Below are 27,984 nucleotides of genomic sequence, written 5' to 3'. Positions count from 1 at the left end.
TTTCCCATTTTCCAAAATTTTTAAATCAAAAAAAAAAATTCAAGAAAAGATTATGTCGTATTCGCGAACGCGCCCCAGTTTCCAGGCGCTGGCGCATGCGCACTCCACTCCATCAACAATTTTTGTTTGTGTGTGTCAATTAGGGTTAGAACAAATTCAGTACAATAATGTTTTTTTATGAATTATGATAATGGAAAGAAGAATCAAGTTGAAAACATTGAACAGTCATATAACTTGTAAGATATGTAGAGGGTATCTAATTGACGCCACGACTGTAACAGAATGTCTTCATACCTGTAAGTAAATCACTCAAGTTTTCGATACAATAGCCCCTTTAGGCCCCTGCGACTCGATTCAAACCGTCCGAAATCATTTCAGTTTGCAAAAGTTGCCTCGTAAAGCATTTAGAAGAAAACAACACCTGTCCAACATGCAATATTGTAATCCACCAATCCCACCCCCTACAGTACATAAGTTTCGATAGGACTATGCAAGATATCGTGTACAAATTGGTCCCAGAACTGCAGAAAAGTAAGTCGAGCAGCGTCCGGTGAGTGTGTTTCGTTCAAACGCTGGTTTTAGATGAAATCACCCGCGAGAGAGAATTCTACCACCAAAGAGGTTTACCATGTCCTAAAGACATTCCTCCGAACCCGGGCGAACTGGAGGAGGAGAAACCATCAGCCGACGTGCACGCAGAGTCCGATTACCACAGACAGGACGAACAGGTCAATGTCTGTCTAGAGTGTATTAGTTCAAATTTAAAAACGTTAAAGAGGCGATTTATTCGCTGTTCGGCGCAAGCCACCATCCTACACCTCAAAAAATTCGTCGCCAAAAAGGTCCTCAATGGAATGGAAAAGTACAGAGATGTGAGTTCCAAAACCTATTATTTTTGCCCCTTGGGCTGTAATATGCATGATTGCCAAGCTCATGTCCCGTTGCTCAATTCGAGCTTATGCCGGCACCGAGTGTTCAAAAAAGATCATTGTTTTTCGGTTAATAGTTTTTGAGGAAATTGCAAATAAAAGCAAAAATTGGTAAAATAAAAAAATATAATTACAAAACTATTGGGATATTGACGATTTTCTTAAAGCCAATCGATTTCCCGCATTAGTTTATGTAAGATAAAATCAAAATAGTTCTACTTTTTTGAATACTTTTGCCGTAATTGGTAAAATAATACTCAAAATTTTGAGAAAAAAAAATGTCAAAACCCATTCTCTTTTATAGATTTTGTTCAGCTCCTTACCGTTTTGCTACAAATTTAATTGTAAAAGATATGAAGTGATGTGTTTTTTATGACATAGATTACAAACAAATCATGAGTTATGTATTTGTTGTAACTTATGGCGGTTATGCTGATCCAGAAAACCGTAATATCCCATACAACAATATTCAATATATTAGAGATTTGACCAGTTTCAATTTCCTTTGTGAATCTGAATGCCTAAGCTGATAAAGATTTTTGTGTTTGAACATTAAAATTTGCATTTTTTTTGTATATACTCATTAAAAGACAAAGAATATCTAAATAAATTCCTAAATTTTTCGCCGTATATATCCAAGTAAGTTTTTGGTTGTTTAAATTCAGTTGTTGATTATTTTCAATAAAGATCGCTGTTTAATAACAGTAATAACAGTTCCGATTATTGTAGATTTAGACCGTGTTTTTTTGTATAACTGTCAACGCTGCTTAAATCTTTATTGATAAGATTTATAGCTTTGTTATAATCATTAAATGGAAATGACAGATACTACAGTATATTATCAGCGTACATGTGAATTTTAAAATTAGTTATACCGGGTGTAACAGAAATACGTGTGTTAATTGTAACAGGTAAAAGAGCTCACCAAATAAATAATTTTTTTCTATTTGTAATTTTTCTATAAAATTTTTACAATACAAACTAATTATCAGATATTGACCGGCTCATCTGCATAAAGACAGGAAGAAAACAGTGATAATAAAAAATATAAATTTTATAGATCTAATAATGAAAATTTATATACAACCATAATCTCTTAGGTGCTGCTCAATGAAAATATTTTCAAGATGAAGACACTTCCGGTTATACCAGTCGCTATTAACTTCCTTATTTTAAATGGAAAGCTATATTTTTTATGCGTTTTTGGATTACTAGAGTTATTTTAAGGTAGTTTTCATAAGCTTCCCCGATACCTAAATTTAACCGTTTACAAAATATTTAAGGTTTTTGATATATTTTTTTAGCTCATTTGAAAGAGGAAGTCTAGATCTTTCCTTTAGTGTTTTCAAATTTCTCAAAAAGAATAACAAACCCCAAATGTTTAAAGTTAAGTTTTCAGGATTTTAAGCACCCTTTATTCAATTTTGTCAAATAAAATTCGATAAGTTTTATTTCGCTTAACCGTAGAGAATTTAATTCTACATCGATCTGTATCAGCATTCCCTATACTTATGTTTTCAACTTACAATATTTTTTTGTTGGGGTTGAAAAATTTATTAGCCATAGGCCTTTTCTCATAGGTTTCCATGGAAACGAGAGAAAAAATGTGAGAAATTAAAGTTTTTTAAACCAACATTCAATTAATTTATTTTGTTTTCACACGACGGATAACACAATTTTGAACAGAGTTTGTCATTTGTTTAATAAGAAATGTTTTTATAATAAACTATGCAAAAATCGCTGTGTTAGTAAGAAAAAAGTATAGGGAATGCTAATACAGATCGATGTTGAAAGAAATTCTTCTCCACATAGTAAAATAAAAATTGGGACCTCTTATTTGAAAAAATTATGTTATGGGCTTGAATGTTGTCCAAACTTAACCTTAAAAATTTTGGGTTTATTAAATTTTTTCCAATTTTGAACACACTGGAGAACAGATATAGGCTTTCTCTTTTAATTCTCCAAATACGATTTCAAAACCTCTAAAACTAAGAGAGTTACCGATTTTTGAAGTGACAGGTACAAATCCAAAAATTTTCAAAAAATACGTGTGGTAAAATTAACACACGTATTTCTGATACACCCTGTATAATTAGAAAGATCAAAGATAGATTACTAAAACAGCATCGGACCCAGTAGACTGCCCTGTGGTACTCCAGCTCTAATATTTTGAAATGTAGATTCAATGACATTATTAATAATTACTTTTTGTTTCCTCTCTATTAATTGTTGAAAAAAAAAATTTTTAATAATAGTGAACCAATGAATAACCGGATTCGAAAACGAATTTGCTGACGATGTACACAAACAGTTTTTTTTTAATATTTTTTTTTCAGTTTTGAGTAAACTTGTGATAAACAAATAAACTTGAACATGATTTGAAAGAATCATTGTTAGAATTGTTCAGATGTAAATATTACGTGATATTAATTATAGCAACAGGTGAATCATTTAATATCAAATTTTTATGTTAAGTTAAGTTTTTAGCAACGAATAAACTGTGCAAATCAATTTATTGCTGTGGTCTGAAAGTAACGATAGGTTGGATTTTTTCAGAAGGAAGCACAGTTTGAAAATGCCGTACATGAAAGAGCTCCATAATATAAGAAAAAGCCATTTTAGTCATTAATAATTATATTGAGATACATTTTTAAACATAAGATTTTTATTATGATGATTTTGTTATTACAATGAACCAAAATTTTGATAAATGATGATATTATTTCATTGTAATCTAACTTGTAAATTAAAACTGTCAAGTCGACCAATGCAACTGTAGTTTAAACTTCGCTTAAATTTAAGACGAGCTTACGTAAGTAAAAGCTGAGCAACGGGCTTAATGAGTTGTTAAATAATTTTATGCGCGGTTAAAAATTACAATATATTATTTGCAGTTTATGTTCGTAAGCTCAATATTGTTGATGTTTGACTGTCAAGCCTATAGGTTAATATTTTACTGTTGTTTCAGATCGACATTCTATGCAACGACGAGTTGTTAGGCAAGGACCACACTTTAAAATTCGTTTATGTGACCAGGTGGAGATTTCAAAATCCGCCCCTGACTCTGCAGTACCGACCCAGAATTGACATTTAATTAATTTTGTGTCCCTCTCTGTTGCAATATTAAATGAGTAGGTTGTGATTACGTTTCCACAGCAACGCCAATTCATATAGTTTTATAAAATAGTACAAATTTTTATAAACGTTTGTAGATAATCATTTCCAACACTAGCATTTTCCAGCATTTATTTACAAGGCACTTGTTTTTTAATTCGTTTTAAGCTATTTTTTAAATAAGTTTGAGGCGTTTGATACTATTTCCGAGATTTCTATTTTATTACTGTGATTTCTAACCAGAGGTTTAATGCCATAGGGTAGGTACTTAAAGTATCAGACGCTTTAGATACAAAGTTTCAAAGAAATTCAATCAATTCTAGAAATTGTGCTGTAAAATAATCTTGACTTGTACTTCCTATTCCGTTGCCTGAAGTTTTATTAATTTTGTAAATAGTGATAGGGTCATGGAACTTCATTTTATCCCCCACAACGTTATTTTAAGCACGATTCTAAGCTTTAACTAATTGAATATAGCATTAGGACACTTATTTTAATGGCACCCAAACTTGTGTTAAATTGTTTTGAATGTATAGTGCTGTATTTTGTGCAAGATGTGTAGTGTAACTGTTTTCGTATTATCAAAAATTGACCAGCCGTTCTATTTACAAAATCAAAAACCTAAATTTTTATACATTTTTAATGTTAGGTAAGTGCGGATTCTTTTGCATAGCGACCTTCTATCTTTTTTTATTGGTGATTATTGTTAAAACTCGACCAAGCCGGTCCAGTTCTAACCATTTTCCATACTTAATTACATAAATTTGTATGTAAAAATTAAATATTTTTTAACAAACTCAACTGTTTTATTTCTCACCTGAATCAGGTCAGACCCCTGCTTTATTTTCATAATTGAACGACTCACTCTTAAAGACGGTAAAGTAGATTTCTTTAACAAATAAATTATTGCTCAAATTTAGCGTCTTTTCTAGGCATTAATTTTAATAAATACTTTTTAATTTATTAGCTGACAAAAAAATCGCACAGACACGTATAAAAGGCGTAATTTTTAAGGGTGTCCGCAACCAACAATTCGAGACGTTATCATATTTTGCAAGCATGTTTTCTTTCTTAATACACCACAGAATTTCAAGTATTGTGCATCAAATTAAAGGCTTTTTATTTCTACAGGCCAGTGTATTGCCATATTTTGAAAGAAAAGTAAACCCCTTAAAAAAAGGAAGAAAAGACATAAATGTTGTCTTGAAAACAACTTTACTCAGATATTTTTAAAGTAAGCAATTTGGGTTTTTGCAGGATAATTGAACAGAATATTTTATAATCCGATGCGCTGAGGTTTTTTAATTTGTTATTGAGGTAAAAGTTGCGTTATTTATCAGTAAACTTAAAAGTTTGTCTTGGGGATTGGTATTTATTACAAAATATTAATTTTCAACAAATTTAACAAATGTTAAAAATGTTATCAGTGAACAAATTTTGTCTTAAAATCCCCCGTAATTCATTGCTTTTGGTACATAAATGCATGATTTTGAAAACATTTTTTTATAGACTGTCTTCACTAGGTAAAAATTTTCGTAAAGAAACAGCTACTTTTGTTTGTTTTGTTCCTAGAAATTCTGTTGAAAAAATAGGATTATGTTTTGTCAATTTTTTGTAATCTGTAATTTTTTGAACGCGGTATTTTTTAGAACATCCGGCTGCTTCTAGGGTATTAGTATTTCTTGATATGCAGATTTTGCAGATTCATCTCCTAAAATACGATCTGGAGCGGCTGCTAAAAATGGTTCTCTTTTATCTACTATCAGGCCAACTTCTTGTTTATTAGTATTTCCACAAAAAATTACATAAAACAAATTTTTCACGATAATTTTTAAAGCAAAAAAAGTTTTACTGGGTGATGGAGTGTATTTTATCGGTCACCAAATAAGCAAATTTAGCATGTTTTATGTCGTAACTAAACTCAAAAGCAGTAAATTTCACGTTAATGTTTATTGATTTTGATTTACCTTTCTAATAAAATTCTGAGGCAACTTTCACAACTCTGCCCAGGGTAGGTGTATTACTGGTGCTTTTAGAAAAGAATAATAAGTGCTGAAACTGAGTTGTTTAAAACTTGGCCTAAATATTTCCACCTACAATTTGTCGACCCTCGTATATGTCATCGCTTAAATTTCAATCCACCCTCGTATAGTTATAGTTTTCGCGCGCTTTTTATTTGTCACTAAATGTCACCAATTTTCCAGATTTCGTGAGACTTTAATTTAAATTTTATTAACCACCCAACTGAGTTGATTGCTTTATTCAGAACAATAAACTATATTCACAAAAACAACAAAAATACAATAGCTTTGGTCCAATTTTCCGCTCGGAGTGTTCAATACTTGTGTGGAATGACGTCAGTAGTGGAATTTTTCGTCACCAGTTGCAACAAACTTCCATTCTCCGGCCGGTTTTTCCCCGTAATCCATTCAAGGAAAAGCCTGGAAAACCCAAAAACAACGTTAACGACCGCAAAGAAAATTCCAAATTCGAGGGTAGGTCGGTAAAGTAGGTTACATTTTACCAATTTTACTTAAATCTGTACTTAAATCATCAGTTCTTTAAGTATTTAAGTAAGAATTGTCTCAAATGAATTTAAATTGGGCTCAGGCCGCTATGAATGTACAATTTTGCAAAATATTTTTGTAGTGCTTGAATTTGTGTTGAACTCACTCTGCGATGAACTCCAAGGGGGTCCAAGTGGTGAAGTCGGCCTTGGGCATCCACTTCCTGTTCATGGGGGTGTCCAGCGTGATGGGCAGAATGGCCACAACTAGCGAATTCTCCGGGAGGCCACTCTTGGGCCCCGCCAGCGATTTGGTCAAGTGATGGACGGCACTTTTGGCCATTCCGTAGCCGATCATCCCGGGGGTGCCCTCGAGGGCCGCTTTGGCCCCCGTGAGGGTCACGACGCCCCCTTCCTTGAGATGCTGGGCCGCGATGGAGGCCGAAATCAGGGAGCTCCACACACTTTGGCGCCACATCAGGTCGGAGTTTTTGATCAAATCTGCGGAAAATACGACTGGGTGAGTGCTTAAAAATCGCTTTTTTACCTTTGGCGGCGTTGCCCCCTGCCCAGCCCCCCGCGACGCAGATCACGGCGTCTAGTTTGGCCCCACTTAGGGCGGTCTTGATCGATTCGAGGACTGTAGTTTCCTGTAATGGAACTGTTATGTTTGTTTAATGGCTTGGGGAGGAAATAACCTGTTGCATAAGATCGGAGTCCTTTTCCAAAACAATGTTTAAATCAGCCTCGGAGTTCTCGTTGAGGTCAATGGAGCCGACCCACTTCAAGTTATCAGTGATTCATTATCAGTTTTATTTATAATTGTCGGTACTTACAAAGTTCTTGGCTTTGAGGGCCGAAATACATTTCGAACCGAGGGCTCCACGGCCTCCGTAGACGACAACACGGCCGGCTTGGGACATTTTTGGGACTGTTGTGATTGTCTCGAGTTGGTTTTGTTTAAATTTGAGAGAATTCAGGCGCACTTTCAATGATAAAACGTTTCACAACCACGGTCTTACCGCAAGTCGAAAGATTGATCTAAATTCAATGTTGAGTTCCTTTCGTTTTTCAAGGTTGGAGGTTTTGTTGTTCCCCGCAACCAGTGGCGCGCGCCACATATTTTGCCTGTGCTAAGCAAGTTTTCGCAAAAATTTGAAAAAACACAGTACTGAAGCGAAAATTACGTTACTTTGCGGCGTTTTATTATATTTTGAAAGTTTTTTTGATCCGAAAGTAAATTTTTTTGCAAAATTTCTATAAAAATAGACTGAAAATTTAACTAACTAATTGGCTCTAATGACTACTGTTTTATATGTTTAAGAGCAATAATGCAATTCAGATCATTTTACAAAATTTACTTAAATGCGATAGATTCATTTCGCTGAAATAGATTGTAAATTTTGAATGCTTTATTCGAGTGCTTTAAATAACGTATGTATTTAAAGTAAGAACTCTTTTTTTTTTTGGTAAAATATTTTTCAAATTAATTATTCTTTCTGTTTCACTCAATTGGGCTCGTTCTTAAGCGAAATTTTTCCAAAAATAAGCCGAAAAACCACATATTTTCACCGTACTTGACTGAATTTTTCAATATTTTTATGTGAAATTTTGCTGAAAATCATCAATACAATTTCAAAGTTACATCATTTTTGCCTTTTTTCGAGTGCTAAATATATATGTTTAAAGTAAAAATAATTTTTTATCTAAAAATTCGCCAAACTGACTGAAAAATTACTAAAAATATTGATATATTTTAGATAAATTATCTCACTGAAATTAGTTTGTTCTTGTTTGGACCAATCTTATTTTATAAAAGCTTAAAGCATAAGCTTACAAATCAACAATAAATCGAAATTAACATAATTTTTGTATTTGTATTTTCTGGATTTAGCATTTTTTGTGCGGAAGTTCGTAAAAATAATCCGCAAACCGATTTTAAGTTATAAAATCAGTTTTTTCGAGCAGGTCGAAAAATCACTGAATTGTTCTAATAAAGTAGCATTTTTGCCCAACTCTAAACTCTATATGTACAACCTGTAGAGAAATAAATAAAAGTAAATTCATAAAACATGAGGCAAAAATGCTTTCTTTTGACGAAATTTTGTTTAATTCTAAATAATTGCGTTTTGAATGAAAAACGTGCTAATATAACACAAAAAGGCTAAAATCATATCATCCCCTAATATTTGTTGATTTTTCAGGCCAGTTCAGCGAGAAATTTTGCAAAAAATTTGCGATTTTATGTGTTTTTTATAATTTTAACAGTTTTCTGTTATTTTTTTGTAAAACACTTAAAAACTGCGCATTAAAATGAAAATAGGTTAAAATGTCCAAAAAAATCTAGTTTACTTTTCAATTCAATTTGGTGTTTTTTTTTGCAAAATGCTTGCAAAATTTTCTGTAAAACGAGGCAAAACGCTTGATGAGATGACAAAACATTTTGTAAAATTCGGTGATTTTTTAATATTTATTTGAGTATGGCAAAAAGCAGTTTTTTCTAAATTAATTACGAAAAGTTGCACTTTTCCACACTTAAATTACTTATTAAGTTTTTGCAAAATTTGGTGTTCATGAAAACTCATCAGGAAAACTCATTCATGATGAAATGATGTTTTTTAAGTCGGTTTTGCCTCATTTTTGAACAAAATTTCTTAAAATATTCGCGTTACTGGTTAAATAACGGTTGAAAAAAAGCAAAAATATTGAAATTTTTAATTGATAGGTTAGTAACTTTTCGTTCTGTTTTAACAAAATCTGGCTTATGCATCAGTCTAAGAAAGCAAAAATAATACCATTTGCGACATAATTCTGCAATTTTTTGGCGTATTTTTAATGAAATTTGGCTAAATAATTGCGTTTCTGATTACTTCTGGCTAAACAACACATGCTTGAAAATTAGAAACAATATTTTTTCACACAAAATTTCGTCAAAAAAGGGTTTTGAAGTGGTTTAATGTTCGAAAAAGGCACAAATAACACCAATTTCGACCCAAGTCATCGATTTTTAAGCAATTATGACGCAAAGTGCGAAAAATGGCTCAAAAGGACCTGGCACGGCCCTGGTTTTAGCAAATCTTTTCGAGAAAAGTTTTTACCTCAAGAGCGTGCTTAAACATTAGCCACGTTTAGCCAAATTTGGTGAATTTTTAGCTCGTTATAACGAATTTTTACCAGATATAATTATATTTCTGTTTGTAAAATCTGCACAAACACTGGAAAAAGCGAAAGTAATGTAATTTATTTTCGAATTGCTTTGGTGATTTTTTGGTCTCTGTTTTAACAAAAGCTCATAAAAATAAGAGCTTGAAGGGTATAAAAAGGGGGAAGTACATGATTTTTGACCAAATTTCGTGATATTTTTTGGCTTATTTTTGACGAATTCCTGTCAAAACGAACTGATTTATTGAATTTTATTTTATTTTGATTTTTTTGTCTTAGATTCAGAAACGAAATAAATAGCATCAGTTTCTAATTTGGTAAATTTTAAAATTAGTTTATTTCTAAAAAACGTGTTTAAACCTTCAAACCCCACTTTTGGCTGAATTTGGTGAATTTTTGGCTTGTTTTTGTCGAAGCCTTTAATTAAGATCACATACATAAATGCACATTACGTTAGAGACCGTAAGTATATTTTTATTAAATTGTTGCCAACGAAAAATATAAACATTGGAGAATTTATGAATATTAAATGAATGCGAAAGCGTTTTTGCATTAACTTATAATTGGAGAAATCTAAGTTACCTTGAAAACAATTAACGATTTACCAATATCGTGGTAAAAATGCAACACTTGAGTTGTTTCTTTACCTAAAAAACATTATAGACAAACTATTAGTAACGAATTAATTTCCAAAAATTTTACAGACGAAAAGTCACACTTTGGGGCTATATTTTTTGTTTTTATTTTTTTTCAATTATTTTTAATTAATCAACTGTGGCTTAAGGCAACGGGTACTGAGGGAGAATAAAACCAGATTAAGAGTAAATAAAATATATTCAGTTTCAAAGAACACATAACCAAATTATGATCGATCCTGAGATGTTCGCAAATGTAGAGAATATTTTTCTAAAATGTTGAATATCACAAAATAAAATATTAAGGTCACTTCCTCAAACTTCTCTTATTCCACAGGAAGCAAAAAAAGAGTACAAAACAATAAATAAAACATTACCTACGTATCTTGGTAACCAAAAACTTGTAAAAACTACAAAAAATGACTATAAATTTGACTCTAGGTACACATTTAAGGCACAAATCACAAAACTTAACCTAGTTGACTGACGATCGCAGATTGCCCTCCCAGGCGTCTTTTTCGTTTTGTTTGAGCATCCGTTTCATTTCTGCAACAAACCAATCACGTTGGGTTTTCCTTAGGACTGACCTACCTCTGGCGTTTTTCAAATCCTGTTTTTCTTTCGCGATCTGTTCTTTCGTTAATTTACTTTTGGTACCTAAATGAGAAGTGATTAATCTCCTCGCAGTCTGCAAATTAGTCGGTGGACGTTTCATCGCCGGTTTTAAATCCGACTTGTTGGCCACATCCATGGATATAGCGCTCGCTGCGGTCATTGGACGAACTTTGATCAGGGGGTTCCGCATACTCACCGCTTTTTGAGCTAAAAAACGGCAAAATTTCACTTTTGGCTTATTTAATTTACGAACAAATTTGCTTCGATGATTTTTTATTGATAGACAGGTAAATAAAAATTTGGTCAAAGCTTTTTTATTCGGTTTATTCGAACAATTGTGACTTGATTGCCACAAAATTCTGCTAGTGAATAGATAATTAACTTTTAAAAAGGGCTACAAGTCGTTTTAAATCAATTTCTAAGTTTTTTATTATTTAATTTTTGTTAAACTGGAAAAACATTTTGTTTAAAATTTCCAAAACTACGAATCGTATAACAAAACTGAAGACAGATTTAGAATCGTCAAACAATTTTACGTTAATTGGGCACACTTCTGACATACATTTTCGTTTATTGTTAACTTGGTGATTTTTTTATTGGTAGGCAGGCAAATAAAGTTTTTAACCAAGTTGTTTTATTATTCGTTTTATTTCGAACAATTTTGACGCGACTGCTACAAAATTTTGCTCAGAAATAGATAATTAACTAATAAAAAAAGATACAAGTCGTCGTAAGTTATTTTTTATGTTTTTATATTTTTTTATTTATTGTTGGGAGTTGAGAAAAATTAAAACGACCATATTTCGCCCAATACCTTTAAAACTACGAATGGTAGATTAAAATTAGGGACAGATTTGGAATCGTCAGACAATTTTACGTCAAATGGGGATACTTTTGACATAAATTTTCATTTATTGTTAACTTGGTGATTTTTTTATTGATAGGCAGGCAAATAAAGTTTTTAACCAAGTTCGTTTTATTTTGACTCGATTGCTAAAAAATTTTGCTCAGAAATAGATAATTGACTAATAAAAGAGGGTACAAGCCGTTTTAAGTCATTTTTATGTTTTTATATTTTTTATTTATTGTTGGGAATTGCGAAAAATTAACACGACCATATTTCGACCAATATCTTTAAAACTACGAATGGTAGAACACAATTGAAGACAGATTTGGAATTGTCAGACAATTTTATTGTTAACTTGGTGATTTTCTTATTGATAGGGAAGAAAATAAAGTTTTTAATCAAGTTGTTTTATTCATTTTATTTGAACAATTTTGATGCGATTGCTACAAAATTTTGCTCAGAAGTAGATAATTAACGAAAAAAAGAAGCTTCAAGTCGTTTTAAGTCATTTTCTATGTTTTTATATTTATTGTTGGGAAAAATTAAAACGACCATATTTCGTCCAATATCTTCAAAACTACGAATGGTACAACAAAACTGAAGACAGATTTGGAATCGTCAGACAATTTTACGTCAAATGGGCACACCTCTGACATAAATTTTCGTTTATTGTTAACTTGGCGATTTTTTTACTGATAGACAGGTAAATAAAGTTTTAAACCAAGTTGTTTTATTCGTTTTATTTTTAACAATTTTGACCCGATTGCTACAAAATTTTGCTCAGAAATTGATATTTAACTAATAAACAGGACTACAAGTCGTTTTAAATTATTTTCTTTGTTATATATTTTTTATTTATTGTTGGTAGATGGGAAAAATTAAAAACAGCCATAACTCGTCCATTATATTCAAAACAACGGACCGTAGACAAAAATGAAGACAAACTCAGAATCCCCAGACAATTTTACGCCAAATAGGCATACTTCTGATATAAATTTTTGGTTTTTGTGACCTTGATGATTTTTTATTGGCAAGCAGGAAAAGAAAAGTTTGGACCAAGTTGTTTTTTCAAATTATTCGCACAATTGTAACTCGATTGCCACAAAATTTTGCTAAGGAATAGATAATTAACTCGCGAAAAGGGCTACAAGCCGTTTTAGATCAATTTCTATAGTTTTTTATTTTTTATTTTGAACAGATTCAAAAAACTAAAACGAGTGTATTGTGGCTAATATCTTCAAAACTACGAACCGGAGAACAAAAATGGAACAGGTTTGGAATCCCCAGTTAATTTTAAGTCACACAGACATATCTCTGACTTAAATTTTCGGTTATTGTGATTTCCACCATTTTTTCATTCATTCATTCATTAAAATTTTTGACCAAGGTGTCGTTTTGACATTCAGGTCGATTTTTACATACCTTGGCTAAGAGAGCCTAAAACAAGCAAAGCATGAGTATCGTCGACCCATTTTATGTACATGGCATCGCTGTTAATCTCGCTGAAAGCTTGGACCAAATCGTGGGTTTCGAGGGTTGGAGGAAAGTTGTAAAGTTCAACTACGTGCTCCAGCTCTTCCGGGGGCTTGTTTGTGTAAGCCGTGTAGTCTTCGCTGGCTTTCACTATTGTTATATCATCGCCGACCTTATCAACGATCTGCAAGAAAGGATCAAAAACACGAGTCTAATTTAGTACACATGTTACTTCAGTCAGTAATTCTTCCTGAATCTGGCCGTTGTCATCAAAGAGGTCCTCCCAGTTATTGACACTGTCGCTCTTATCAATGCGTAACGTGTCGTTAGAATCGTCCACATATTTCATAATAGGCCGAGTCTTCCGATTGATGTATTCCTTAGTCATTCGCATTATCTCCTTCTCCTGTTCGTGGGTGTTATCCGACACTTTTTTCTTATTCATGTTTATTTGATTTTTGATAACGTCTTTGTTGCTTTTTGGTGTTCCGTTTTTATTCGTTTCATTTTCGCTCTTTATTGCACTAATATGTAATCTCTCTAATTTTTTACTAGTTGCTAACTGGTTTCGAACATTTGCACACTGAAAATTACAAAACCGTTAGAAAAACCGCGACAAAATGCGACACTTTCTTTCACACCGATTAATAAATAACATAAAAAGGAAATCTGATATTGTAAAACAGTGAAATTTTATAACGTTATTTTGTAATCAGCGTGATTGACTTCCAATAACCGAACTTTCTAACTTCTGATATGGAGCCAATTAAGTGCATCGCAATTTACTAAAAATAGCTTTTTCTTTATTGATCGAAATTTGAGAATTCGGGGTCGCCGACCCGTTACGATAAATTATTTAGGTGTTTCCGATATTGCTTTCTATTCTCGCTTTGTATGCAAATAATTGATTTGTCTCTCAGACCTGATTTGTTTATTGTTTTCTTGAAAACAACCATTTCACGGTTTCTTTCAAAGGAAAGTGAGCAAAATATTCACTTACTGCAGTTAAACACAACAAATTTCGATTTGTTTATCATTTTTTGATAGAAAACGAGTTTGACGCAATTTTACAAACAACAAAATTAAAGCGGACCCGACTTTCTTTCAATATTTTGTAATTTAAAACGGCCCTCAGGTCGTATTACGCTATCGTTTTTCAACAATATTTTAATTTTTTTGCTAAAACTTGAGTAAAATCTTTCAGTTTGCTACAGTTTTCACAATTTTAAACTTAAGATATTTTCGTTTGCTGGAATTTTATATAAAAAACAGCAAAACAAAAATAACCACACCGTGTTCTTTCAAATCGTGTTTGTTTTTTATTTAAAACGCCCCTTAAAACTGGCTTGATCATATATTTTTTAAATGCAATTATTTCAGATGTTGCAATTTTACAAAAAAAACAGATTCTGACTCCTTCGAATTTTATTTTAATTTAAAAAGGCCCTTAAATCTGATTTGTTTAGCAATGTCTTGTAAACAATGACTTTACAGAGCTTTTTGCTCGGCCCTCAAACCTGATTTGCTATAATTTTTTGTAACAATGATTTCGCGATTATTTTTACTAAAACATGAGTTAAAAAAATTTAAAACAAAAATAAAGCATATAGTCTCTCAAATGATTTGTTTAATGTAAAGCGGCCCTCAAATAGGATTGTTTGTATTTTTTTTAACAACAGATTCTTTTGATAGAAGCGACTAAAATAATTATTCAGAGCTGATTCTCTTTCAATTATTTTATTTAAACGGCTTCTAAACCTTATTTCAAGATTTATACAAAAAATAGATGCTGTTTTTTCCAAATTTTAATTTAAAACGGCCCTCAGATCAAATCATTTTTCAACAATGATTTCACGATTTCTTTTGCTAAAACGTGAGTAAAATTTTTGAGTTTGCTACAGTTGTTCCAAACAAAAAATTTGTTTTTGGTATAAAACGGCCCTCAAACTTAACTTGTTTATCATTTTTTTAAACAACGGCGGTCTCTTTTGATAGAAATAGCTATTTTATAATTCATTTTTTTCTACAATTTTTTCAAATAAAGCAAAGCAGAAAAAGGAACATAAAGCGGGCTCTTATTTAAAAAAATGATTCAAAAGAATTAAAATGGCCCTTAAACCTGACCTATTTATAATTTGTTAGAAACAATTCCAGTTTCTTTTGTTAGAAAAAGAGTAAGATATTTTAGTTTGCTGGAATTTTATTAAAAAACTACATAACAAAAATAAACTTGGCCGTGTTTCTTTCAAATCGTGTTTTTATTTATAACGGCCCTCAAAACTGATTTGTTCATGGTTTTTCAAAATCAATGATTTCAAATGTTGCACTTTTACAAAAAAAATAATAGCAAACCAGATTCGAATTTTCGTATTAATTTAAAACGGCCCTCAAACCCGAATATCTTGTAAACAATGATTTTACGGTGTCTTTTACTAGAAAGTGAGTAAAGCATTTTATAAAAAAAAATACAAAACAAAAACACAGCAGACCTGACGTTCTTTCAGATTTTCTTTTCTAATTTAAAACGGCCCTCAAACCTGATTTGCTATAATTTTTTTGTAACAATGATTTCGCGATTTCTTTTGCTAAAACATGAATAAAGTAAATTAAAAAAACTGAAAACAAAAATAAAGCGTACACTCTCTCAAATGATTTGTTTAAAATAAAACGGCCCTCAAATAAGAGTTGTTAAAAAAAACGACAAGTAAAACAACTATTTAGACCGATTCTCTTCTAATTTTTTTCAGTTACAGGCGCTCAGACCTGATTGTTTATAATTTTTGGGGGCAATGATTTCACGTGCTGCATTCAAAACAAAAACTGTTTAATTAAAACGGCCCTCAACCCGATTTGTACGGCGCTTTCTTGTAAACAATAATTTCACGGTTTCTTTTGCTAGAAAGTGAGTAAAATACTTCAATTTGCTGCAATTTTGCCAACAAACTTCCGGTTAAAGACCGGAAAACAAAAAATAAAGCGCCGATTCTCTTTCCGCTGTACGATTTCTCATAATGATTGAAAAAAAACAGGTTTGAGGAAAAAATTACGCAATGTGCGTGCCATGCGAGTTGTGTAATATTATTGTCAAGCTAATGATATAAATGTTGGTTAATAATTAGCGGTCGGTTATGTAGATTAGTTGATAGGAGTGAAAGTCGCGTTTAAAAATACCTTGCTATCGCGAATTAAACAGATCTTGAGAACTTCCTAAGCAAATTACAATGGAATGCACTTTTCGACGCGGAAATACTTTCAAATTGTTAATTAATCTGCGTAATTAAAACATTCACTTTGGTCGAAAACTTACGCAAATAGATGGGTCGTGTTGCTCTTGGCACTCGTAAAAATAATCACTATTTTCCATCGAAATAATGAAGAAATGTCCTAATCCTATCACTGATAAATCAACTATGCAATTTTCAGAATCACAAACATTATCACACTCTATTCTGTATAGACTATTTTCAAATTCAGGCAATCCGTTCACGACTTGTGCAAAATCGCTCACTTCTTGATCGACTAAAACGGCCTAAAACCTGAATTAAAAAAAATCGATAGTTTTTTTGCCACTCACTGAAGGTTTTTCAGCCACGGTTTGAAGGTTTTCAAAATCATAAACTGGGCAAGTTTGAAAATAAAACCCCGGTTTTATGACCTGGAACTGGTTCAAATCCCAATAGACGTCGCTCAGAACCAGTTGGTAAATTTTGATGAAGTTGTGATACCTGAAGGCGGCAAATTTTTGAAAATTTAGTAGTTTTCTGAACTGGCAGTTCGTATGTTGGTAATGGGATTTTGACAAGTGTCGAAAATTGCACAAAATGGGGTTAAAAAAATACAGCAAAAGCACATCACTCAGATTTAGCAAACACTCGTCACTGATTGCACTCGGTTTGGGAACGGGTTCGGTCACTTTTTTGTCACTTTTGCGGGCCCCCCTCTGTGCTGGGGGTACGTAGAGCTGGCGTTCTGGACGTTTGCGTTTGGATGATTCTGGCATTGCTTCTTCTTTGCTTTGCTTCTTTCTGGATAAAACAATTCACTTGACGGTTCGAGCATTGAAAACTACTCACAAATGGTCCTTATGGCATACTGCAAGCGACCTGAACTTGCCGGAGGCCGAAGTTATATTAAAGACAGCCAAGTCGAAAATCCTCGCTTGGTAGCGAAGCGCTTTAAGGTAGATTGGCCCCAACGTTGGGAAGACGAGGACACTGAAAGTAAATGAAAGTAAAATTCAAAGTTTTACATAACTGGTGAGATCACTCGACTTTCTCTTTCTCTGCATTACATTCCTTTTCCGCATGCTACACAACAATGCATTTGCTCACCAAATTCGGGCCTTATTCCCCAAAACTGCCTGGAAGTCTTCAATTACACAACACACGAACTCCCGATCACAGAAGATTTTGTTGAATTTTATCGACAAGTAGTTTAGCACCTCATCCACATCGGGCCCGCTCATAATAGCCAAAGGTCATTGTTTTTGTACTTTTATTTATTTAAACACAAACAAAAAACGATAAAACGTAATAACAAACGTGCAATGTCATGTGAATTTTGTTGAAAGAAATTGAAAGTTATAACGGACATGCGTGGCATGCGCAGCGATTCCAGGGCCGCACACCCCAAAATAGGGCCCACGAATACACGAAACTGTACTCAGCGTAAAACCGAAACCGTAACAGAAACGCTTCAAGGACCAATAATTTTTTAATATTTCTTAAGTTATTATTATTACATGCAAATTTACAGTTTTCATTTTTGACGTACCTGAACCTGTCAAGCCTGTTCTCCAAGACTGGTTTAAACCTTCAAAATTATCAAAAATTCGAAGCGCAATTAAATATTGCATAAACTCATTAATTTTATACGTTTATACATCGCGAGTTTATTCACTTTTACGTCAAATAAATAATTCAAATATTTCAAAACTTTCGATTATTTTAATCGTAACGGTTCGCACTTTTTACACAAATTCTTGCGTTTTGCTTTATTTAATTAACACAACGTGTTAAACACCTGTTTTTTTTAATATAAAAAATAGCTACCTGGTTGCGACACTAAACAGATTTTGTTTAGAAGAAAACAACTATTTTGAGATTTAGAACAGTTTTTGTTCACCCCTGGCTTACTTACAGTGAATACTTGACTCAGGTAGGCAACCAGTTATACACTTGGAACCCTTGAGATAAGTGGGGTGTTGCCACGTCTACCAGTCCAATTACGAGGGTTTGTATACGAGGTGGTCCACTAAAAGCATTTTGAGCATAATTCAAAAATTAACAGTTACACACAAATATTTTTTTCTCAATGATTTTTTTCAGAATGTTTCTGTAATTCCTTATAATAAATATTAATTAATTGTAGTGTCATTCTAAAACAAACGATAACATAAAAAATTGTTGCTAACAAAATGCGTACACAAAAAGCTGCCACCATTTATTTATAATGACGTAAGAAATAATATTTTCTTGTGTAGCGATTTAAATTAATTAATTAAGTTAATTAATTAATTTTAATTATAAGGAATGGTAGAAAAGTTTTGGAAAAATGCACATCCATATAGAAAAATAATTATTTAATAGTGTACGCTGAATTCGACTATTAGATTTTGCAGACTCACGTAGTACAGTCGAACAAAGTGAAAATGACTCCTCAATGAACCAGCCCCTGTTGGTATCAGATTGCTAACTTGTAATTTTAAGATAAAATTGTTTAGGAGCCGGTTTACAGAAAGCGAAAGGAGAATTTAATTCAGAATTAAATTAATTCGAATTAAGTGAACTTATTCTGCATTGACAAGATAATTAAATGAAAATGTTTTTTAACGAAAAATTTAACAAACCATTTCTTAAGAAAAATTATGCATTAAAAAATAAATCGTTATTAACTTAATATTTTTTTAACTTAAAATTCATTAATATAATTTTTGTACGAAATAGACTTTCTCTATTTTAAATTTTATTTTATGTAGAATAACATATTAAACCAATGTTTGTTTAATTTCACGTGTTGTTTACCGCGAGTAGTTTTGTTCTTTGAGCAGAAAGCGAAATTAAAATTTGTTTCAGAATTAAACCAATTTTTATGTCAGATTTGTCAAACTGTTATGTGGAAATTACATTGATAAGTAAAGATAAACGTAAAACATTGCTGACTTTTCATGATTGTTACATTTTTCATTAATTTACATTTTCAGTTAACTTGATGTTTGTCGCCATCCACAGCAGGGACTGGGTTATGAGGCGTTATTTTCACTTTGTTCGACTGTACACAGTTTGTTTTTTTTGATAGAAAATGAGTTTGGCGCAATTTTACAATCAACAAATTAAAGCGGACCTGACTTTCTTTTAATATTTTGTAATTGAAAACGGCTCTCAGGTCGGATTACGCTATTGGTTTTCAATAATAGTTTCAGGAATTTTTTGGCTAAAATGTGAGTAAAATGTTTCATTTTACAATTTTAAATTTAAGATATTTTCGTTTGCTAAAATTTTATATAAAAAAACTACAAAACAAAAATATCCGTACTCTGTTGTTTCTTTCAAACCGTGTATTTTTTTATGTAAAACGGCCCTCAAACCTGACTTGATCATATATTTTTTAAAAGCAATTATTAAAAATGTTTAAAAAAAACAAAAAAAGCAGATTCTGGATTCTTCGAAATTCGTTTTAATTTAAAACGGCCCTCAAACCTGATTTGTCTAGCAATGTCTTGTAAGCAATGACTTACGGCGCCTTTTGCCAGAGTCAGTAAAATATTTTATAAAAAAAATTTAAAACGAAATCAAAGTGGACCTAACATTTTTTAATGTTTTTTTTTTCTAATTTAAAACGGCCCTCAAACTTAATTTGCTATAATTTTTCGTAACAATGATTTCGCGGTTTCTTTTACTAAAACATAAGTAAAGTGTTTCAGTTAAAAAAAATGCAAACAAAAATAAAGCCTACACTCTTTTAATTATTTCTATAATATAAAACGGCCCTCAAATAAAGTTATCTTTTTTTGTAAACAACATATTCTTTTGATAGAAGCGAGTAAAATAATTATTCAGACCTGATTCTCTTTCAATTGTTTCATTTAAACAGCTCCCAAACCTGATTTTAAGATTTACACCAAAACATAAATGCTGTTTCTTTCAAATTTAAATTTAAAACGGCCCTCAGATCGGATTTCGCTATCATTTTTCAACAATGATTCCATTTCTTTTGCTAACACGTGAGTAAAATTTCTGAGTTTGCTACAATTGTTCCAAACGAAAATTTTGTTTTTGGTATAAAACGGCCCTCAAACTTAACTTGTTTATCATTTTTTCAAACAACGGCGGTCTCTTTTGGTAAATAAAGCTATTTTATAGCAATATTTTTTAATAATTTACATTTTCATTTAACTTGACGTTTGTCGGTTTATTGAGGCGTCATTTTCATTTTGTTGGACTGTACATAGTTTAGGCATAAAACGCTTCGTTTGATATTTTTGCCTAACGCGGAAGTGTACAAACAAGGCTACATGTCACAAATTAATTAAATTAATATTGATTGTATTGCAAAAATATTAAAATAGCAGTAAGTCCACGAAATTAAAGTTAATATTTTAGTTAAGGATTTTAAGGGGTTCCAAACTTTTAATATGTCCTTATTTGTTAGAAAGGTTGGCATCCACAGCAGGGACTGATTTATTGAGGCATCATTTTCACTTTGTTCGACTGTACATACAGGGTGGAGCAAAAATCAGTGGCACATTCTGGGCTCTTGTCAACAAAAGTCAAAATTCCTTATTATAAAAGAAAGATAGACTTTTGAAACAAAGACATATTATGGAGGCACTTTTTACGTAGAATTTGATAATGGAGATAACAATTATCTTTAATAATTTAATATTTTTTCAGTTTAAATTAGAGAATCAAAGAACTGTCTCTAATTTTCCTTTAAATAACCCCCAAGATTTGGAACATTTCAAAAATATTAGTACAAGAAAATATAACCAATTTATTTTTCTTTTGTTGTTTCTACGTACCTAATTTTTTGTATTTTTGCATAATTTTAAATGAATTAGAGAACTGCGTGTTTGATTATTTAATTTTGCCACGAGAAAATATGTTTAGTTTTAATGAGAATATTCTTTATGTTCGTCGCTGATTTTTTATGCAGGAATTGAGGTTTTATTTGGGGACAAAGTGGGGTTTTGTTTCGAGTTGGATGAGGCGTTCTCAAGACAATGCGGAACGATTCCCACTGAAAAAAGCGTATGGGAATTATAAAAAAATTATGAACTGGGCACATCCCTGAATACATTAACCGCACTGTACGCTCTCACCAAATATAAAATGACTTTTTTCCCTTTTTTTATTTAACCCTTTAAGCCGAGGTGAATGGTAACAAAAAATCGCCTGTGCTGCCACTGGACAAGGCACAGGTAAAATCTTGAAGCGGAGAAAAGACAGGGATAGAGCGTTTTTTCTTTACAATTTACATATGGGGGGAGCTTAACCGGTCATTTTATGATCTCGTATGAGACCCATTCTTTAGTCTATTGACCCTTGCTTTTATTTTAGGGTTGCTAAGACCATGCATTCAACTATTGAATTTTTAATACGCGCCGAAGAAATCCAAGCGGACTTGAAGCAATGTTTGTTAATTTTTTTAACATTTGAAAAAACGTTTATTTATCACTTATCAGTTTAAACAATTCGAACTGGTGTTAACCGTTTCAATTAGAATAACCCTTGCTATGCATAGACAAGCTGGCGTGCATAACAATAAAGGGTGGAGAAAAATGGCTAACCGTTCCTAGACTTGAATTTAACAACCTTATTTTAAATGGAAACAACATTAATTTTTTCTAATTTTTAATTTATGTAGCAAATTATGCGCGTATCTGTTTATTAATTAGAAAATTAAACAGAAAAACATGTCTCAATGCTAAACGAAACTAGACGATTTTTTCTCGAACATTTCGTAATATTTTTTGTGGAAATCAAATTCCACGGTGCATAAAAAACCGCTTTTTGTCAGCTTTGCTTGACTAATAAATAAATTAATAATTCTGGTTGCAAAAAACACTGTAGCCTTGGAAACGGCGTGAAAAAACGTAAACCTTTCTAGAACCGTAGGTGTTTTTTCTTTTTTTCTTAATTAAAAAATTGTGTAACACTTTTCGCAGCGAAGAGATAAACCCGTCACGTAATTAGAGCAGATTCATTTTTCCTCACCGAACTTCTAGAAGAAGGGGAACAACAGTTGTACCAGTTTTACTCCCCTGATATGATGTAAATTTATTTAATTGCTTCAACAATAATATGAGCGAACACAGGGGCGACATTTTTTAATTAGGCGAATTAAGCGAACAAATTTTAGATACACAGTGTGTCTCTAATTGAAATAGGACCAACAAATCACTTACTCATATTAGAACGCTCGAAAAGTAACACCAAAAAAGTAACGGTTTGTTTGAGGAAAATTTTGTAAGAGAATTTTGTGAGCTTTTGCTTAAAAATATGCTTACAAACACAATATTTAACATATATTTTACCAGTTTTTAATGAAATTTTGCGAAATAATTGTGTTTTTAATAAAGTGTTATTAGATGAAATACACGAAAAAAGCAATGATAACGTTAATTCTATCGGAATTTAGTGATTTTTTTAAGCAGAACCACTATTCTGAACTAGTTAATTGATTTTTGCAAAGGATTACAAAAAAACTGAAAATATGGTTTTAAAATATGCTTAAGACGTTGGAAAAAGGTAAAAATTATAACACAAAATTCTTTTTCTAGAACATTTATTTTATATTCATAATCATAACTGAAATGTAAGATTTCCTAATTTATTGTCATTAACTCCTTACACACATTTTCCACATTTTCATTCTTCAGCTACGTTCGTTTACTTAAAATGCAATTTTTGTTTAAAATAAATTAAATACGCATTTCAAATCGCTTCCTTTAAACAGTTTTCGCAAAGAAGTTATTTTTTAAATAAGCAAAAAAACACCATTTAAAATATCAATTAAAATGTATTATTTTTTGCTATTATTTACTTCCCTCTTTTCATTCTCATTTTTTTTTATTTTTTTTTATTTTGTTTATGTCATTTATTCTTTTTACCTATTTAAGTATCAATATAATTATTTTATTCTCTCTGTATTTTTTTTGTATTGGGTTAAGTTGTAGAAACTACAGCTAAACTTTGCCTATAATAAAGACTATTTATTATTATTATTATTTAGCTTATTCGAATCATTTAAAGTCATTTATAACATGCTTAAACGTTGAAAAAGGTGAAAATAACACAAAACACAATTTCCACCGAATTAAAAAAACCATTAAAAAACCATTTATTTATAATGACATAAGAAATAATATTTTCTTGTGTAGCGATTTAAATTAATTAATTAAGTTAATTAATTAATTTTAATTATAAGGAATGGTAGAAAAGTTTTGGAAAAATGCACATCCATATAGAAAAATAACTGTGTAATAGTGTAAGCTGATTTCCACTATTAGTTTTTGCATTCTCACGTAGTACATTCGAACAAAGTGAAAATGACCCCTCAATGAACCAGCCCCGGCTGGTATCACATTGCAAACTTGTAATTTTAAGATAAAATTGTTTACGAGTCGGTTTACAGAAAGCGAAAGGAGAATTTAATTCAGAATTAAATTAATTCGAATTAAGTTGACACTTATTTTGCATTGACAAGATAATTAAATGAAAATGTTTTTTAACGAAAAATTTAACAAACCATTTCTTAAGAAAAATTATGCATTAAAAAACAAATCGTTATTAACTTAATATTTTTTTTAACTTTAAATTCATGAATATAATTTTTGTACGAAATAGACTTTCTCTATTTTAAATTTTATTTTATGTAAAATAACATATTAAACCAATGTTTATTGACCAGAAGAAGGTTTAATTCCACGTGTTCGTTTACCGCGAGTAGTTTTATTCTTTGAGCAGAAAGCGAAATTAAAATTTGTTTCAGAATTAAACTAATTTTTATGTCAGATTTGTCAAACTGTTATGTGGAAATTACATTGATAAGTAAAGATAAACGTAAAACATTGCTGACTTTTCATGATTGTTACATTTTTCATTAATTTACATTTTCAGTTAACTTGATGTTTGTCGCCATCCACAACAGGGACTGGTTTATGAGGCGTCATTTTCACTTTGTTCGACTGTACACAGTTTTTTTTATAGAAAATGAGTTTGGCGCAATTTTACAATCAACAAATTAAAGCGGATCTGACTTTCTTTTAGTATTTTGTAATTGAAAACGGCTCTCAGGTCGGATTATGCTGTTGTTTTTCAATAATAGTTTCACGAATTTTTTGGCTCAAATGTGAGTAAAATGTTTCATTTTGCTACAGTTTACAATTTTAAACTTAAGATATTTTCGTTTGCTAAAATTTTATATAAAAAAACTACAAAACAAAAATATCCATACTCTGTTGTTTCTTTCAAATCGTGTATTTTTTTATTTAACACTTGATGATATATTTTTTAAAAGCAATTATTAAAAATGTTAAAAAAAGACAAAAAAGTAGATTCTGGATTCTTCGAAATTCGTTTTAAATTAGAACGGCCCTCAAACCTGATTTGTCTAGCAATGTCTTGTAAGCAATGACTTACGGCGCCTTTTGCCAGAGAGTCAGTAAAATATTTTATAAAAAAATATAAAACGAAATCAAAGTGGACCTAACATTTTTTAATCTTTACCAAAAAAATGTTTTTACCTTCATCCTGAAGGCAGATATGAGGACATAAACACAAAATTTAGCCATTTTTGTTTATGATTTTTAAAGTTGTACATACCTATCCCTTTAGTTCTTTTTTTCTGTAATTTTTTGCTTTATTTCATTTGTTGATCCTTCCCAGGGGTTGAAAAACATATTTCTTTGATTTAACGTTTTTCACAGCAATTTATTACAAAAATTCAATCGATTTGAAGGCTTTTTGACTATGTCAAACATTTGACTTAAAAGCTTTTGTATGTGAGAGTGAAGTAAAAAGTATGTTTTTACAGAAAATTTTCTTAAAAGTTTTGTAACTTAATAAATAGTTAAGAAGGGCATGAGAGGTTTTATGACATTGCAAGAAGTTTTTGCAAAAGTCCAATAGCTCGTTTTTTTCCAAAAAAATATCAGTTTTTAGCGTTTATTTGAATGGAAATACGAACAGTTATTTCGTAGTTGTTTTGGTGTGATAGATTCTTGAAGGATCAGGAAGCGACCTGTGGCGTTCGTTTGTAGGCAAATACGCAGATGGGCGAATTAGCGAAGTATTTGTCTGTGAAAGTGGGTTCTGGTAGGGTAGGGTAGGGCGTCGGGGTGTTCGTCCTGCTACCCTGCTGCACCCAGAGCCGGTCCTTATGCCCCGGCGTCTGTAGTGGGGACAGGCCGCGCTCTCACACTATGGGAGAGGGAGAAAAATAAACTAAAATCGCCAGGTTTGCTGCAGTTGTGGTTCGGACGGTTCGGAAGTTGCAATCTGCACAAGTCTACCTCATTTAGTTTCCTCGTTTTATGTTAATCAAAACCGAAATCGAAATATTTGATGGTGTGTGAAATGGACTCGACGAACAGCAACGAGGACGGCAGAGCGAGTGTTGAACCCGCCGGAGCCGCTTCCGGGCCACTCTCCGGGAACTGTGTTAGCGCGAGACAGTCGCCGAAAGTGTGCGTCCCGACGCCGACGCCGAATTTGCCCACACACCGGAACTCCACCTCGCCGTCGCTCCCTCGCAAGATCATCAGCAGAAACCACAACAACACAAGTAATTACGCTAGTCCGCTGTTTTCGTATTCGAATTTTTGGCGCCAAAAATTTACAGTTTGAGTGGTTTTTCGGTGCATTCCGTTGGTCAGCGAGCGGAACGTTTCCCATCAATATGATGAGCGATCTAATATTCGGTTATAGAGACATTTTTTTCACGGAATTCCAGCTTCAATTTCGGAGCGGTCTCAAATCGATAATTTCGTTTTTTCGTCCGTGAAGGTTGAAAAATTTTTGGGTAAAAACTAGTCCACAACGAGTTCGCTGCTGCCACACAAAAAACTTATTGAGAAAAAATCCAAAAGACAGTTTTTCATGCGAGACGGCTCGGACTGATTTCATAGCAGCGACGAGGCTTTGTAATGTACACGTTATGTCACAACTCTCAACACTCAATTTCGTTCGAACACATTTTTCAATCCTAGGCGAAATCAAAATTATGAGAAAGGTCATCAACAGTTGCAAAATGAGATTTGCATTTTTCATTGTCGTGTTATTTGCGATTTGCATCTCAGCACACAAGGACGTCTTCGCCAAACACAAATTTTTCTGTTTAAACTTTGCACAACAGGTTTCGTTTTCTTATTTTAGATTATTGAATATATCATAATAATTTAATAATTAAATTGGGAATAAATGCAAATGCAAAATTAAAAAACTTAATATGTTTGCGAAATTGTGTTTTCCCATTTTTACGGAACGACAACGAATTATCGAATAGAAATTACATTCGTAAATGAAACAAGACCCTATCGCAGCAGTTCTCTTAGTTTATGTAATTTTATCTTTATATTTTCTTTTATTTCTCGTTGATTGCAGTGGCCGTGTTTCTAATTTAATTTGAGTAAAATATAACCTACTCTACAGCCTTTTAGCCTTATATAATTTCTTTCTTTTATTTATATTTTTAAATATCACACAGTGGTCACTGACTTCAAAATGAAGTTGGCAGCGTTGAATGATGTGGTCAGAGGACAACACGAGGTGAAGCAATTTTTTTGCAACCAGCGACGTTGAAAATCATCTTGTTTTGAGCTACAATTTTGCTTCTAGTAGCTCGGTTGATCGAAATTTCGAAATACTATTAGGCACAAAACAGACCGAAAAATTATCTACATATTTACCGTAAAAATTACTAAATTAGATCGAAATGGACATTGTTTTGGCCGTTAAAATACTAAAAACTCACCAACTGTCTTGTTTTGCGCAATTATCCTTCAATAAAATTTATATCGACGTAATTTTGAATTTGATGACTTTTCTCACAAATTCGCTCAAATCGATAGAAATAAAGGTAGAGTATTACCTTTTTCAAGGGTTTAAGCACGTTTCTCAATCAAAAAACAATCTTCTTTAAAAAAATTTCAATAACGTCGCCATCAAATATTGCAGATTAAAGTATTATTTTGGACTTGTCCGTTAGGTTTATCGTGTTGTTTCGTCAAAAATGCCAAATTAAATCAAGAATTTGCTCTGTTGAGTATTTAAGGTTGTTCCCGAATAAAATTTTGATCAAAATGCTTCGAAAAATCACGAAAACACCTATATTTAGAGCCAAAAACTCATTTATTTTACGAACATTTTCTTTAGTATGGTGAAAATTCAGCATTTAAAATTAATAATGAGGTTGTTTTGACTTGTTTCGTTGGATTTTTATCAAATGCTTAAGGATATTTTTCTCGCGAACGTTTAATCAAATAGACCAAAATACGTTTCCTTACGCCTTTTGGACTGTTTAAGGTGATTTAAGTATTTTTCTGAACGAAATTGCGATAAAGTTTTTCGTAAAAGCACAAAAACTTTCTAGCTGAAAACTAACGTAATTTGGAATCTTTTCTTAATAAAATGACGTTATTTTGACTTGTTTCACAAAGTACTACGTTGCTTAAAAACATTTTTTTGCAATTTAAATTACAGA

At 31.9% G+C, this 27,984-nt stretch overlaps 4 protein-coding genes across 6 annotated transcripts in view; 2 read left to right on the top strand and 2 right to left on the bottom strand.

The window, feature by feature from the left end:
• Positions 1–85: 85 nt before the first annotated feature.
• Positions 86–4,839, top strand: l(3)73Ah (lethal (3) 73Ah). The gene is made up of 4 exons (XM_965913.5): positions 86–296; positions 379–531; positions 583–872; positions 3,898–4,839. Exons 1-4 carry the CDS (start codon positions 185–187, stop codon positions 4,021–4,023), a joined length of 681 nt encoding a protein of 226 aa, XP_971006.2. The 5' UTR covers positions 86–184; the 3' UTR covers positions 4,024–4,839.
• A 1,448-nt stretch (positions 4,840–6,287) lies between these two features.
• Dhpr (Dihydropteridine reductase) lies at positions 6,288–7,635 on the bottom strand. The gene is made up of 5 exons (XM_008202489.3): positions 7,386–7,635; positions 7,248–7,331; positions 7,097–7,199; positions 6,717–7,050; positions 6,288–6,484 (listed from the first exon to the last, which is right to left on the bottom strand). The coding sequence occupies exons 1-5, from the start codon at positions 7,470–7,472 to the stop codon at positions 6,379–6,381; spliced, it is 714 nt and encodes a 237-aa protein (XP_008200711.2). The 5' UTR covers positions 7,473–7,635; the 3' UTR covers positions 6,288–6,378.
• Positions 6,931–27,984, top strand: part of LOC659435 (NGFI-A-binding protein homolog) — a 41,311-nt gene continuing 20,257 nt past the window's right edge. The window contains exon 1 of one of the 3 annotated variants that reach the window (XM_015979966.2): positions 6,931–7,069. Coding sequence is in view for 2 of the 3 variants with exons in the window: in XM_015979958.2 (XP_015835444.1) it covers positions 25,848–26,067 (220 nt within the window). In the remaining variant the exon portion in view is untranslated. Of the gene's footprint in view, positions 7,070–25,695; positions 26,068–27,984 lie in introns of those variants that run through there. The other 2 variants (XM_015979958.2, XM_008202491.3) reach the window with 2 other exon arrangements.
• LOC103314994 (uncharacterized protein) lies at positions 10,527–17,952 on the bottom strand. Its single transcript, XM_015979950.2, has 8 exons — positions 17,613–17,952; positions 17,355–17,495; positions 16,856–17,306; positions 16,589–16,810; positions 13,514–13,864; positions 13,231–13,465; positions 10,938–11,168; positions 10,527–10,892 (listed from the first exon to the last, which is right to left on the bottom strand). Exons 1-8 carry the CDS (start codon positions 17,744–17,746, stop codon positions 10,822–10,824), a joined length of 1,836 nt encoding a protein of 611 aa, XP_015835436.1. The 5' UTR covers positions 17,747–17,952; the 3' UTR covers positions 10,527–10,821.

This window comes from Tribolium castaneum, chromosome 10 (assembly GCF_031307605.1).
Source record: "Tribolium castaneum strain GA2 chromosome 10, icTriCast1.1, whole genome shotgun sequence".
Lineage (NCBI taxonomy): Eukaryota > Metazoa > Arthropoda > Insecta > Coleoptera > Tenebrionidae > Tribolium > Tribolium castaneum.
The sequence above is the reverse complement of the archived record's forward strand: the minus strand, read 5'-3'. Positions and strand labels throughout refer to the sequence as shown.

Excerpts from the sequence above, each read along its gene's own strand:
- LOC103314994 (XM_015979950.2), bottom strand. The coding sequence starts at position 17,746 with ATGAGCGGGCCCGATGTGGATGAGGTGCTAAACTACTTGTCGATAAAA. Across the intron at positions 17,307-17,354 it reads GTATGCCATAAGGACCATTT|AAAGAAGCAAAGCAAAGAAG; the intron begins GTGAGTAGTTTT and ends TGTTTTATCCAG. Across the intron at positions 16,811-16,855 it reads CCGTGGCTGAAAAACCTTCA|GCCGTTTTAGTCGATCAAGA; the intron begins GTGAGTGGCAAA and ends TTCAGGTTTTAG.
- Dhpr (XM_008202489.3), bottom strand. The coding sequence starts at position 7,472 with ATGTCCCAAGCCGGCCGTGTTGTCGTCTACGGAGGCCGTGGAGCCCTC. Across the intron at positions 7,200-7,247 it reads ACTCCGATCTTATGCAACAG|GAAACTACAGTCCTCGAATC; the intron begins GTTATTTCCTCC and ends GTTCCATTACAG. Across the intron at positions 6,485-6,716 it reads CCCTTGGAGTTCATCGCAGA|GCTTTTCCTTGAATGGATTA; the intron begins GTGAGTTCAACA and ends TGGGTTTTCCAG.